The sequence below is a fragment of the Aulostomus chinensis genome, chromosome 20 (assembly GCF_037954235.1).
Source record: "Aulostomus chinensis isolate RoL2024-O1b breed Wild chromosome 20, RoL_Achi_v1.0, whole genome shotgun sequence".
Classification (NCBI taxonomy): domain Eukaryota; kingdom Metazoa; phylum Chordata; class Actinopteri; order Syngnathiformes; family Aulostomidae; genus Aulostomus; species Aulostomus chinensis.
In genome coordinates this window covers 13,225,962-13,240,545 of record NC_141339.1, presented here as the reverse complement: position 1 = coordinate 13,240,545, position 14,584 = coordinate 13,225,962, and the positions used below count along the sequence as shown (strand labels likewise).

Genomic DNA, 14,584 nt, shown 5'->3' with positions numbered 1-14,584 from the left:
AGATCAAGTCATTTGTCAGGTTATACATTTGGGTTTCTTTTTTTCCGGAGCAGTTGGCGTCCGTTTAGGAGACACAGGTGGGATTTAGGCGATGACAGCAACGGTCAGTTTTCAGCAACAATGGTGGCTTCCGAAAAGGTTAGCCTAGCCGCCGCTACAGCATCAGTCACATCAGAACTGGAGACTATTTCTCTCTTGAAGGGAGAACGCCGAATGCACGGAAAAGATGTTATGTTATGTATGCTATAATCTAGCTAGCTCCGACTGCTTCGGGCCATTCTCCTGTAAAAGCGAAGAATGAGAGAATGCAGCAGCCTGAGAATGAGGATGATTACTCAGGTAAAAATGTTGTTCCCACAGATGACTTCATCAAAGATTTTGCAAGACGCTTTTATAGGACAGCAGGAGCAAGTTACAACAAAACCCTCTGGAATTTTTAATGGCGGTTCCTGTGTGAACAACGCCTGCAAAGCATTTTTTTCAATTTTTATATATATCAACTAAAAGGAATACGCTGGATTTTTTTTCTCCGTGTCTTTAGGGGGATATTTTCCTATAATTCTATTATGGGAAACTTTTCCTAGGAAGTGTTCTGGCAGATTGATTTTGGATTTGAAAGCCTCTGTGTGATGGAAGCGGATTCCTTCTTGTCCGATCTTGCCCTCAAAGTGCCGGCAGGTTTACCTGTACAATTAAAGCCACACATCAGATGATTCATGCAGCATATAAACAGCACTTTTTCCACTTGAGTAATGCTGCTGCGTATTATTGCCAGTATCGCCGGTGCCATCCATTCAACCCAGGTTAATCCGTCCTTTGTCACAACGTTTGGAGACAGTTTGGTGTAAAAGCACATTAACCTTGGAAATCAGTCTTCATATAAGGGGATTAATCACGTTAATGCAACTCTCATTTGACCCCCCCCCCCCCCCCAAAAAAAGGCTAATTTATTCAAACATTTGTCGCCCGGCTGAAACCTCACGGAGCGACAGTTAGCTTTTTAGCCAGACAACCAAAGGGTTGCTTAAATAAAGGTTCGTTAAAAAAAAAAAAAAAAAGGCGGTTGTATGTTTTTTCCCATATTTGAGCAATGCGAGTGGCTTCTGTTTATTTCTGTCCATCAGATTGATCAGTTACAACCTTCACTAGTTCCCAGCAGAGCGTAAACTTGGAGATAATTGCGCACCGGCCTTTTTGTCTTTATTCTTTTTTTTTTCTCATGGATCGCATTTCCAGTTATGGATCAAGTCAGGGGCGGTGAATCAATGAGCTTGGCCCTGAAGGTTAACATCATTAGAGGGGCCTGATGATCAACCGGAAATCAATATCAGTGATGGATTAACAACATGGGCACCAGCAACATGATCCAGTCGGCGCGACGGTAGTGAAAGCGTGAGTCGCTCCGCCATTGTTGCACCCAGTCACAGGGACAATGTTTCAGTGAAATATGCACGACCACCGCCCGCCCCATGCCTCGCACTTTTTCTCCCTGGGAGAAACGTTAACTCCAACTGTTTTAAAAAGTTGCACGTAAATTCAGTTTTGGCTTGACAGCTTTACAAGCCTATTGTTGCATTTTGTTTGGGGGGGTTTGGTGAGTTTGTAGGCTCATGAATCAAAGAGAGGAAGCCTCATTCGACTGATGTTGATGTGGAGGCAGCGAGGCAGCAACCTGTTAACCATGATAGAAACGATCAAACACAGCTTTCCAGCCATCGGGTATCTGTGTGTTCATTATGAAACCCGTGTCTCTTGTCAGTAAAAGATGGAGATTAAAAACGACCTCACGTCATGATTGGGAAATTAAGTTAAAAAATTAGATTAAAAGAAATATCGAAATGAGGAGGAGGGAAAAAAGTCTAAATGATTTGGTAAAAATGCAAGTGTACAAGATAAATAGCGAGTTACGAGATGAAGAGTCAAAATAATGATTATGAAATGAAAAGGGATTATTATGAGGTCGAAGCTTAGATTTATGAGACTGAAAGTCAAAATATTTGACATTAAACATATTTGTACCCTATGTTGTGAAGACAGATCAAAGTTCCGCGAAGCGTACGAATTCCCTCCCCAATCTTCACACTTTGTCACTTCCTCACATGTGACATTCCAAATTAAACAGCAAACGTTTTCTACGCGCTATTTATCTTTTGTTTGTTTTGTTTTGTCAGGTGTGTAGTATCTCATGGATCATTTCGGTGACTCACCGATGTTCAAAAATCATGAATCTGTCACTTAGAATGTATTTTGTGGCTCAAATCGTTTTCTTTTTTTTTTTGGTCACAGGTAACAAAGCTCTACTCAGCTGCGCACACCCGCGCGCGCGCGGTTGCAGGGAAAGTTGCAGTTGTGTAAACTGGCCTGCCTCAGCTCGACTTAATCTGGCTCAAGCTACCTGCAGCTCAGATTATCTAGCCAGCAGTGAGTTTATACAACGGTAGCAGGTTTTGGAAGTTTCAGCTATTCTTGATGGGAATCTTTGATATAAACTGGGCTTTAGACCTTAAATAGTTTTGGAATCATGTTGGTAAAAAGATCATACCCAAGACCCCCGTAGTTCACAGTTTTTGTTGATTCAGTGAAAGAAGTTTTTTAGCAGCAAGGCTGCATTCCCTATCCAATCAATTTATCAACTAAGTGTAAACATGAACAGCTATTGTGTTGTACTGCCCTTAAAAGGGACACTTCCGCTTCGTGAATGTACAGGTGGCCTCTCCTGACTGTCGGTTGACAGAGGAACTGATAACGGATAACACACATAAAGCCTTGGCTATAATCACAACATCAGGGTGTGATCCCTGGCCTGAGATAAAGCAGCAATGTGGGTTGCAGGGGAAGAGAATGACTAAGATAGTCTTATGCTAAGTGACTTGTTTATTGTGATGAACACTGATGGAGACGACGATAACTAGACTTTGTTTGGATTTGTCCTCACACGTGCACGCAAACACACTCTCTCTCTCACACACACACACACATTCATGAGAACAAGAAGTGTGTATCCCTAAAAACTTACGTAAGAGCAGGTTTTTAATTCTGTCACCTCCGCTGACTTGAATCTACACGCTTTCATGACCCACAGAACCACACAAGCTCATGGCACCGCTGAACCCTGCGCTACCTTCTTTAGGTCAGTGAGCTCTTTCTTAGCATCCCCCTCCTCCTCCTCATCCTCATCATCTTCCCTCCTCTTTATCTCCCTGCATTTGTTTTGATCCTCAGGGGTCATTAGCCAGACTAAATGTTTGTCTGCTCACAAAGGGAGATGGTTAATATGTTTCAACGCATCCATTTGTCAGTTCTCTTGTCTCGAGCTGCTCGCTGTGTGAAAGGGGAGCTCAGCGTCTCAACTGGCATTTCAAGACTTACAAGCATTTCAACACCTCTGGCAATGGAGGCCTTCAAGTGTGTGTGTGTGTGTGTGTGTGTGTGCGCGCGTGTGTGTGTGTGCATGTGCATGTATGTATGTGTTTAAATGCATTCCACCTCAAGGGTTGGGTTCCCAGCCGCTTGGTCGATATATATCACCCTCCCTGACATCATCAGTTTGGAGAGGTAGGTAGAAAATGGAACGTTTCCTCTCCCCTCTGCGAACATGCGGCGTCTTGTCAGGTCGTTCCAGTCAGATTAGTATGACTTACAAGAACTGAGAAGGGGAGGTCAGAGAAGAGACTCTACCCAGCAGCAATAATTATTTACTCCAGAGGCGAGAAGGAGGAAGCCAAAGTCATAAATTTGAGGTGAATGTTTGTGTTGACAGGAAGTGGTGTTGTTGGCGCTGTTTCATGATATCACTGGTGATTTGCTGAACTCATGCCAAAAACAGGAAGTCAGCGGTCAAGAAAAAAAATGGCTGTCCTAACAAGGTTTAGCTATCAGTGGGTTAAAGAATCCGTTTGTCTTGGTGATGAGTGATACTTTCCTCCTGGACCTAAGTGTGGTTTTCAAAGCTGCAGGTTTCGCTCATAATTTTAACCTTTTACGATGGGTCAAGTCTGGTGACACCGCGTCCACGACCCTGAAGTCTTTGTGTGGCACGTATGTGTGCGTACATGTGAAGGTGTGCGGCGTGTATGTGAAACGGTTCGGCCCTACAGATGAAGTAGTACAGCTACGAGACAGTAAAAGTTGTAGTTATCGTACTAGAAGAGTGGTATCGGTATGTAGTACAATTACCGTATTATTCTGAATATAAGATAACCCCCTTTTTTTTAAAAGATGTAGTTCCAAGAAAAAAAAAACAGTCTTATATTCTGAACAATATGGTATTTAAGTTTCCGTCAGACCTCCAAAAGCAGTTCATTGTACTGGGTTAATATTATTAGAGATCACAAAAACAAAACAGATCAAAATTTGGTACAAACTGTATATTTTTGAATTTAGAAGTGAACACATCTGGTTAAAAGAACGGCAAAAACAATGAGAAAGCAGTGTAAAGTCCCTGTTAATGAGAGAACAGAATCGAACCTATTCGGGTAAGTGTTGAAATGGGATTAATTGAAATTTTTTCTTGCTAATATATTTGCAACTCAGTAGTTTCCGGAAGATTCAAAGATAAAATACAGAATTATCAAAATAAAACCGAGAGACCTCCTCTAAGGCTCGTTAGCAGCATACGAAAAATGAGGTATTCTACTCACATCTGCAGCGAACTTAAATTCTACTGCTCTAACTTTCTTCCGTATTCGGTCAAATTTAACCCTTTGGTTTGCATATAAACAAACACAATGACAGAAGTGAACCTCTTTGGACATCACCTACAATCAGATTTTAAATCAATCATCAAAAGCGCTTATCCAAATATGGTCACGGCAGGATAAACACGGGTGTAATTGACAACATTAATCACGGCCGTGTTCCATGTAGGTGAGCTAGGGTCCCTGTACGTGAACACTGTGATGAAGTGCAACTGTCGCACTTGTGTCTACCCTGCTACCACCTGTCAACATGGCTGCTGTGAGAAGCGTTAATGAAGGAGTGTGTGAATAACCTATTCTTACTAATTAAGAGCTGCGCTCCTCGTAATTGAATTTGGTTGATGTGTATGCAATTGAAAGTATCACCTGCTCTTCGTCGTGGCTTTGTGGGGGAAAAAAAGTGCTGACACACACTACACGCATACACACACACACTCGTCGCATCAGCTGTTTGCGCGATTGCTCACATTAATGTGTTTGTTTACTTATTGTTTTCATGAGTTGCGGCGCATACCAATGCATTATGGGATTGCGTGTGTTAAAAGATCCTAATGAGATGTAAATGACTACAGGAGGTGGTCTCCCACTCAATGGGATGCTTCTCTAACCTTTGATGTCCTGATTTTGGGAGTCGCAGGGTTGTCATAGCGATGCCCCCCCCCCACCTCCCCTACCAACCAGGACCATCTTTGGAGAATCTGCTTTGATTGGAATATTGACAGGCATGCCGTGGTCTCCTCCTCCTCTTCCTCCTCCCTCTTTCCCTCATGGTTCTCCCATGAGCTCTTTCATTCCTGATAGATCTAAGACATCAAGTGGAAGGGTGTAAAAGTTTTATTCTAAGTAAGAGATGATGTCAAGTCTAAGCTGCCTCAAAAACAGCCAGATAAAAACAGGTTTCTGATGTGACAACTTATGCAAAGCACTTTATATTTAGAAGCTTTTGTTTTGAAGATGTGTTTTGATGTTTTCGGAGGTCAAACTAAAAGACGAGGGGATATAAATACCTCGTGCGAGACAGAAGGGTGGTTAGTATGTAGCTCACACCCGTCCGTGTGTGCTGGTATGTACGCGTATGTGTGTGACTTTGATCGTTGCCACAAAAGGACGCTGATGTTGGAGGGAGAAAGAAGCGGTGGGCATTGGGTTCAGTCTGACCAGCAACAAGGTTATATGCCAGACATACCACGCTGTTCCATCTGTTCAGGCTGAGCGTGTGTGTGTGTGTGTGTGTGTGTGTGTGTGTGTGTGTGTGTGTGTGCGTGTGCGCGCGCAATCAAGAGCATGTCACCTGCTGGCATCTGAGGCCCACACTGTGATGCAAGAAAGAAATCGTCAGAGAAAGAGAGAGGACAGCGGCTCTGACTGTCCCTACAACTAGTAGATTGCCCTGATTGATCAAGCTTCGCTATCAATTGGATCCAGTAGCCTACAGGCATGTGACCTTTCAGGCCTCCACAAGGTCAACAGCCCCCGCCCCCTCAACTTCTTAAAAATAAAACAACCCTTCCTTGGCAGGCATCCTCCCTCCTTCTCCTCAAAATCATGTGGTCTTCTAATCAATTAAGCCGCATCTTACATTCCTCTAGTGTGAGGTCATACCAGCGTTTCCCCTCGGGACTTCTCTTCTTCAACGACATCCCACTTCCTCCTCCTTTCAGCGCCAGCAAGTACCGTTTGATTAATAAGCTTTTATTTTTGCTTCCTCTCATGCATGTGGAATTGGGCTCCGGCGGTGCTGAACACAGGTAGTGTAGCTGAATAAATCCATCAGTGACTGACTGGTTCCAGAGGGAATCAGCAGGGTGAATGCTTGGTCTTGCCGGAGTCCCACCGGGGCGACGGACTCAACAACACTGGACACACACTTCTCATTTGCTTTTCTTTTTTTCCCCCCTTGATCCATTCTATTAAGCCTTTTAAAAAATGCTGTCACCGCTGCTAAGGAAATTTAAAAATTCCAAAGATATGTTTTTTCACAGTTCTACAGAAGAAGTATGGAAAAATGGAATCATGAAGATCTATTTGATCTCAGTGCTGGGAGTCAGTTTTTGTAGACAGTTAAAGAATGCATGCATAATACAGTTTTTACACCCAAACTGGGTATGTCGTGTATGTGTTTTTTCTACATGCCAAACCAAGTGATAGAGTCATTTGATTCCTTTGAAAACAGGAGAAACCAACACAGAGGAGTGACAATCTTACACTTGTTCAGATTTAATGTCCATCATTTCAGTTTGTCTGTCAGCGCTGGAAAAAAACCAACATGCCATAACTTTAACAAGTCCGTGTTGCTATTGCCTCGCCAGTTAATGGAAGTTGAAAAGACCACTTGAGGTGATTTTTTTTTTTTTAAGTAAATGTATTTGTTTTGAGTCATTACAAAATTACCTCGGCTAGTGTTCCGAGTTCCATCAACCGCTGAGTTATTTAACCCAGGAACTAATGTGGATTTTACCTTTTCCCCTCTCAAGACAGAAGCCAGATGTTTGTTGTTGTTGATTGATTTTCGTCCGGTGTGAAAGTCTTACTTGTCCGATCCTGGGGTCTGATTTCATTAATCTCTGTAAGTTTGACTGCTTTGGGTGCCTCAGCTAAACCAGACGAAACAGTAGTTCAGTTGTCCCAATGTTTCCTTGACCACAGCTAAACTGGTGGAAACACAACTCTGTGAAAAAGTACGGACAAAAACAGAACAAACAAAAAAAGTGAGTAAAGTCATCTGACTTATTGTTGAATTGTCAGTTACTTCACTCCAATGTGTAATTTGCCTTTCGAGCGCCCGTGCTGAGGCGTCTTGGGCTCGCAAATGTGTTGTTGTTGTTTTTTCCGCCTCCTGCAACATTTCTTTGTCACTCCAGGATGAAGAAAGAGCCAGGCACTTATATTTAGCGTGATGCTAATGGGTGACTGATCGCTAATAAAGGGAAGACTGTTTGTTAATCAATCGGCATAATCAACGTGTTTTTTATTCACTTGCTTGTTTAGTTGACAGCAGCGCAGACGGCAGACAGCCGGTGCATTCAGGTGAACCAACCGGCTTTTGCTTACGGTTGAGCCAAAGTGGAAAAGTTTGTTTGTAACTCAAATTAAGGTGTTTCTGACGTACTGAGCCTACAACTGCGTCAAGACAATATGGATGTGCTGAATAGTTTGAAAGTGGACATTTTAGACAATTTTTGCTTGATGAGCTTCAAGCTAGATATACCTGGCTGGCTCCCTCTGCAATATGGAGTCAAAAACAAGTTAGACAGGGTGGGGTAACATTTCTTTTTAAATTCAAGGGGCCTAATTTTGAAGCAGAGTACAATTAAGTTTATTTGTTTTGCTGCTGCTGTACGTTGATGTATCATAATAAAGACTATGGGCCCCATTCATGAAATATACGACGTACTCTAGCACCCGTTTAGCCCTCAATTTAGTCCCATAAACAGGAAGGACAGACTAAATAGGTATATAGATCTAAACAGGACCCTTTCCTCTTCCTTTGTTTCTGTTTTGTCTGTCAGAAGGAAACATTAAATTCTCCTCATCAGGGCACAAGGAGTTAGTCGTTATCCGAGTGCCAAAAAACAGCTGGTAGGCCCAATAACGCCAGTGATTTATGACTCAGTTGCAGGATATCAGGTATGAAATGTTGGAATAAAAGGGTCTCTGATAAGAAGAGTAGGTAAGAAGATGTAAGGTAAGGTATAATAATTTCTTACATGCTGGAACATTACATTCCCGATTGCCCTGACCATGAAAGCTCACATCCTCTGAGCGGGACCTCTGTGGGTGTCCCATATGATTTACATAAGTCCACAGAGACCCATAATCACACACAGTAATCACTGTGCTAAATTTAACATGGGGGATAAGGGGAAATCAAGCACAAATCAAAGGCTTTCTTATCTGCTGAGTGCTTATAATGTAGATTATGATACAGCACAGTGATCTGATAAACATATGGGCAAGAGGCAGCCAAAAAACATCTGTACGCCTGCTGGCCACACAGTAGCAGGGAAAACTTTATTCCACTGCCAGCCTTTAATGAAAAGGAGGAAACCGACTGAAAGGGAAAAATAGATAGAAAAGTTATGTGTGTGTGTAAGAGAGAGAGAGAGAGAGAGAGAGAGAGAGAGTTTCTAGTAAACCTCTTGGTCATGACTTGCTTGGCAATGAGAGGAGGAAACAGTGCCAGAGTTACCTCGGGGAGCGATTGTGTTTGAGCGGAGGAAAGAAGGGAGGAGGGGAGGTAAAGGGGGTGGATGGGTGGTGAGCTGAACAGGAAGACAGATCGCCTATGGCAACTGAGACTTCCTGTCAGATCCAGGTCAGTAAGTTGCAGTGTGACACTAGGGGGGGAAATGGTCTGTAATCGCAATAATCAACTTGATTAGCCTGAGCAAGCCTCAGACCTCGAAAAAAATCTGCCACCCAGGCTGCTGCTGGCCTGTGAGCACCCTCAGCCTGGCTGCATGGGAACGACGGCAGTGGGGCAACAGGAGACAAGTATTGTGAAATAAGACAATCCAATAGATGTGGTGTCAGACAGGACCAATATAGTTTAGGATCATGACTTTATTTAGAATATTTGCCTTAGAATTGTGGGAAAATGAGCTACTTCCTCCTCAGCTGGGTCAAAAAAAAAAAAAAAAGAATGAGCGCTGTGTCACAAACATATAGTTCCCCCTGGGAAACAAACTCCAGTCTTTGGAAAAAACATTTATGCCTTTTAGGTTGAGTGACAGTCCCTTTGGAGCATCAGTGATAGCCTACCCAGATAAAATATTGATTTCCACTTTTTGACCTTAAAGGCCTTAAAATGCAATTTGAATGGGAAAGGGTACGTGTTAGCCGGGTGCTGTCTTCTGAGCACTGAGTCAAATGTCTTATGTTCACGATCCATCTGGTCATGGGTTGTCTTGGTTCTCTGCTGCAAAAATCCCCAGGTAAAGACTTTCTTAAACAGAATAGAGGAATTGAACGGGTGATTAATTTCTGCGCGATTGACCCTACCAAGCGGTCCTGGTTGTTGCTCCGCCCCCTTTATCACTGACTACCACATGCTTCCTCTCTCGCATGCGGAGTTGCATCATTTCACCTTGTCTGATGTTCCTCCAGCACATCAGACAAACATCTGGCTCCATCTGTCATCCTTCTGCCATGATGATATTAAAAAAAAGTCAAAGTATTTAAACTGTTTGGATTGTTTCTACTTCTGTAAGCCAATCATATGCCCCTTTTTAACAATCCTTTTAGCATGTAGGTTGCTACTAGCTTGCTACTAGCTTGCTAGGACCAAGTTTTTCAATCTAGATGTGGAGGGGGACTATGAACACAGCAGAGCACAAACTACAGAAGAGTCAGAGAATGCAGACTGAAAGAATCACCCAGCAGTGAGCTTAGACCCAGACGAGAGGAGTTCATCTGGTAGGGAGAAGCGTGCATGAGGTTGACGCCAGTCCTGGAGTGGAAGAGGCCCGAGTGACACACTCATCTGGTTTACCACCCAAAGACACAGCCGCTTGTCCTGTATGGACGCCCAACCAAGCCAGAGGCACCAAAACTCACAGCCTTCGTGTTGCTGTGGTGTCCCTGGTCCAAGTGTTCACTAACCCATTCCTGCTCTGGCTTCATTTAGTTATATTGCAGTCAGAAAATAAAAATTAAAAGCTGTCACACACAAAGTTAAACTTATAGAAGTCAAGGGAAACCATTCCATTGCCCTGCAGCGACTAAATCCAGTTAGTGAGTGATTTGTCAGTGAGTCAGCATTCTAAGAGTATCCATCTCTTTGTGTCTAAACAGGTTGTCAATCAAAGCACTGGCACTTCCTGTTTACCTGTCCCATTGACCCCCTCTTTGGAGAGCCACCGATGCTGAGTGCTCCGGGCAGCCCCCAGGACAAGCACTCACATGGCCAGCATCAAAGTTAAGGCAAAGTTTACCCAGAGTTGAGCTTCCACAGGCGGCCCTGTCCACGGCGCTTGTGTGTTCAGATAAGAAGGCTGCTTCCTGGTCCAAACACACACATACATACACACACACACACACACACACACACACACATACACACACACGGACACACAAAAAAAAAGAAAGATAGAACGAAAGAAAAAAGGGGGGTGGAGGCAAACAGTGAAGCGTTATCACAGGTATGGTTTGTTTGGAAAGTGACTCAGTCATGTGGTTGTGTGGGTTTGTGTTGGGATTTACTTAATGGATGTTGTGCCGTCAGCGCTACTGAGAGAAAAGAATAGAATTGAAGAGAACAGAGTACGATAGAATGTGTAAAATGAGTAAAGATACAAAAAGTGCATAGTACTCATAAAATAATTGCAAAAGTGATTGCTCACATTGATGTTGAATAAAATAAAATAAAAATATTGCAGACAAACTGTTTAATCTTCCCTTCTATCAATTTGAATTCATTTCAAGAAATATATTTTTCTTGATTCAAAAAGAAAACAAATAAATATATAAAAGTGACCTCGTCCCCTCTTGATGTCTTTGGACTGTGGGAGGAAGCTGGAGTACCAGAGAGAACCCACGCAGGAACAGGGAGAACATGGAGACTCACACAGAAAGATCCTGTGCTGGAGCCGGGACTCGAACCTGGAAACTTCTTGCTGTGAGGCGACAGTGCTGACCACTGCACCACAGTGCTGCCCAGCAATATATATAACTGTTAAAAATATTTGCAAATGATCAGTCAAACAGTCAAACCCAATGTAGAAAATGCCATTTTTTTATACGTTTAATCATTTCGCTCCAAAATGTCATGGGTTCGTCCTGGTGCCACTCTTCACCCCTCCATCAAGATGGCGACGATTAGCACCTCTCTTACCCGAAGCTTTTGTGGAATCTTTCCCTGGGGGAGGGGGTGGGTGTAATATTTCAGACTTAAACATTTACTGTAGCATTTAACCCAAGAAATCCCTGGATGTGTGGCTACATGACCATCATCAGGTCTTGCTGCAGTGTTGACCGCACTTTGAACTGGGAACATAATGATTGTTCTGTTCCTGCCATCTCTCAGTGTAATAGAACTGTAAACCAACAGCCCCCAGAGCCACATTGCCTCGCTGCCTTGGTATTTCTACAACAAATTAGAGGGGAAAACTTAAATATTGGCTCGCCTGTCAGCATGATGAGTGTACCGGGAGGGGGGGGGGGGCTGTTTAAGCCTAATGTGTTTCAATTAGTGGAGTCGAGAAAAAGCGGATGTCCGTTTCGAGAAACATGCCCAAACTTGGGTCATCACTGAGGGCATTGTTAAGGATTGGGGTCCAAGCACAAGCAAGGTCTTGTGGTTATTAGTAAAATGAGTAGTAATGTCCTTGAATGATGGTGATAATGATGCACTGGATAGGACATTAGATTCTGATTGGAACGGGCCCCAGCACACACAGGAACTGCTTGTTTGTTCCAAGCAGGACTGTTTCCTGTCCGACTGGCTGTGTGTGTATATGTGTGTGTGTGTGTGTGTGTGTGTGTGTGTGTGTGTGTGTTTTCCACTGTGATAATCAGGACAGGCTTGTGTGTGCGTGTGTGTGTCTGCCTTAGTCCGTCATTTTGCCTCCTGTGGTTCAAAGCGCCGCTACTCATGAGGACGGAAGTTCCTCACAAACTGTGGATGAGATCACTGAACGCCTTACAAGGGACTTCCTCTCCACACAGGAAGTAGAGGTGCAGCTGAGAGGGAAAGGGCTCTTCCTTCGCCACCCCTGCCCCTCCTGTCGCTGCTTTTCCAGTGTCCTCCTCCATGATCCGTGTTTTGTCTCAGCGATGAGATAAAACACCACTTGCTTGCTCCCCCTCACCTCTCTTTTCCACCGACCAGGAAGTGCTGCCTGCTTTGTTTATGTAACACAGCTCCCGCCAACCCCAAAGGACTCTGGGAAACGGGAATCCCCCAGACTTCATATCCTCACATTTGTGAAGTGGACATCCATCAAAGATTGACAGAGCAGAGTGTCTGAATGTGTACATGGCAGCAGAGAGGGAGAACAGAAGAGCATCTGTGTCCATGGCCAGGGTCCTTTCCTGAGATGGTTTTCCCTCTCCTTATGTTGACCCCTGCAGGACTGAACAAGGGACTGGACTTGTTCACTGGCCCCCGTCGTTTCCAGTCCCACCTTCATGGCTTCAGTACTTATCTGTCTGCACATGATTCTAATAGTGAGCTTTTTACGCTGGTTGCAGACTTGAAACTGGAAGATACAAATGCCATTGGTGTTGGATATCACATTGGTTGTGTGTGTGTGTGTGTGTGCGCGTGTGTGTGTGTGTGTGTGTGTGTGTGTGTGTGTGTGTGTGTGTGTGTGTGTCTGTTCTGGGGTGGGGGTGTCACACTCATTAGGGGGTCCACAGAGAGAGAGTCTATCTATCTGAGGCCCCGGCAGACTTCCTGATGGCCAAGGTGGACGGAATGAAGACTTGAGCGCGTACAAGGGAAGTTAGTATTTAGTTCACTGCAGGCAGGGCTGACTGTGCACATGCGTGCGCGCGCGTGTTTGTGTGTGTGTGTGTGTGTGTGTGTGTGTGTGTGCTTAATATGTATAAAAATGTTCATGGTCTTCTTAACTGTTGAACCAGCGCAGGTTGAACAAATTATTCAAAGTTAGAAGATGCCACATACAGATTCTGCTTTACTGCAGTTATGAAAGTCTACACAGAACCAAACAACGCCAGCATGGCACCAATAAGAATTTCTGTATGTGCAACATAGAGACTGGTGTGTGTTTTGAATGAGCCGCACCAACCTTCAGGCTGTCCCTTTGACACAGAGGCTAATTTGGTGCTTTGATTACCACCAAAATATTTTGTCTCTGCACTTTTATACAGAGTGGAGCTGTAAAGGCGTTCCAACATCCCAGACTTGAAAAGGTTGTGGGGGAACTAGAGTTATACAAATAGGTTGGGCTGGGGGTCTACTTCGGGGGAGTTCCTGGGTTACCAGGATACCAGCTCAGTTGCCATAAACCTCATTGATCAACAACGCCAATACATAAATTAACTCCCAAATGTATGCAAATTTTTTTTAAGCTTAATGTGATTAAAAGTAGCAAATGGGTGGAAAACTGCCCCATCTGGCAACGCTGGGGCATGTAGATGTAAGAGCAATCAATAAGATGCTAAGTGCGGCATGGCTCAGAGGTAGAATGACCGTCTAGCCACCGGAGGGTTGCTGGTCCAATCCTCACTTCCCTTAGCAACCATGTCAAAGTATCCTTGAGCAAGATACTGAGCCCCTAATTGCTCCTGATGGCCCTGCGACGGACTGGCGACCCGTCCAGTGTGAACCCTGCCTCTCGCCTAAATGCCAGCTGGGATAGGCTCCACCCCCCGCAACCCTGCGCAGATAGGCGGTATAGAAAATGGATGGAAGGTGAGATGCTTATTGAAAAGATATGCTACAGTGAATCAATCAGATATTCAGCGATATCAGCTCGTGCGAACCTTTCTCTCCTTTGCATGTAAAAGGGGCTTTGATTTTCATTAATGAATGCAAAACATTTCTTAATACACACTCTACACACAAGTTAAAATTTTCTGCTTGAAATCAGTCTTACATCAAATGTTCTGAACCTTAAACACACCTTCAAGTGGAAAGATATGTCATTGCATTCACCAAGGAAGGTTTGGATGCTGTTTGTTCATTTATCGAAGAACTACGAACTATGGGGCTGATTTTGTCGGAGGGGTGTAGTACCGGGACAGGAAGAACCCGTTCAATTTTGGATCACATTACTTTGACTTTGGCTTTGTAGGTTGGTTCCCTTCACCCAGGAGGTCATGTGATCACCTGTGTTAATTTATCTATCAGCAGCATAACTCAAAAAGTTGTGGAGGAACATTTGGATTTTAGAATCGATAAAGACGCAAATCGGATATTTCCT

The 14,584-nt window shown here is 43.9% G+C and overlaps 1 protein-coding gene across 3 annotated transcripts in view; it reads left to right on the top strand.

Moving 5' to 3' along the window:
• The window catches only part of LOC147242890 (uncharacterized), a 151,412-nt gene that overhangs the window by 96,589 nt on the left and 40,239 nt on the right, over nucleotides 1–14,584 (top strand). The window contains exon 4 of one of the 3 annotated variants that reach the window (XM_086189789.1): nucleotides 10,491–10,649. The exons of the other annotated variants lie outside the window; for them this stretch is intronic. Within the exon in view, the coding sequence (XP_086045915.1) occupies nucleotides 10,491–10,565 (75 nt within the window). The 3' untranslated portion in view covers nucleotides 10,566–10,649. Of the gene's footprint in view, nucleotides 1–10,490; nucleotides 10,650–14,584 lie in introns of those variants that run through there. 3 annotated transcript variants of the gene reach the window in all.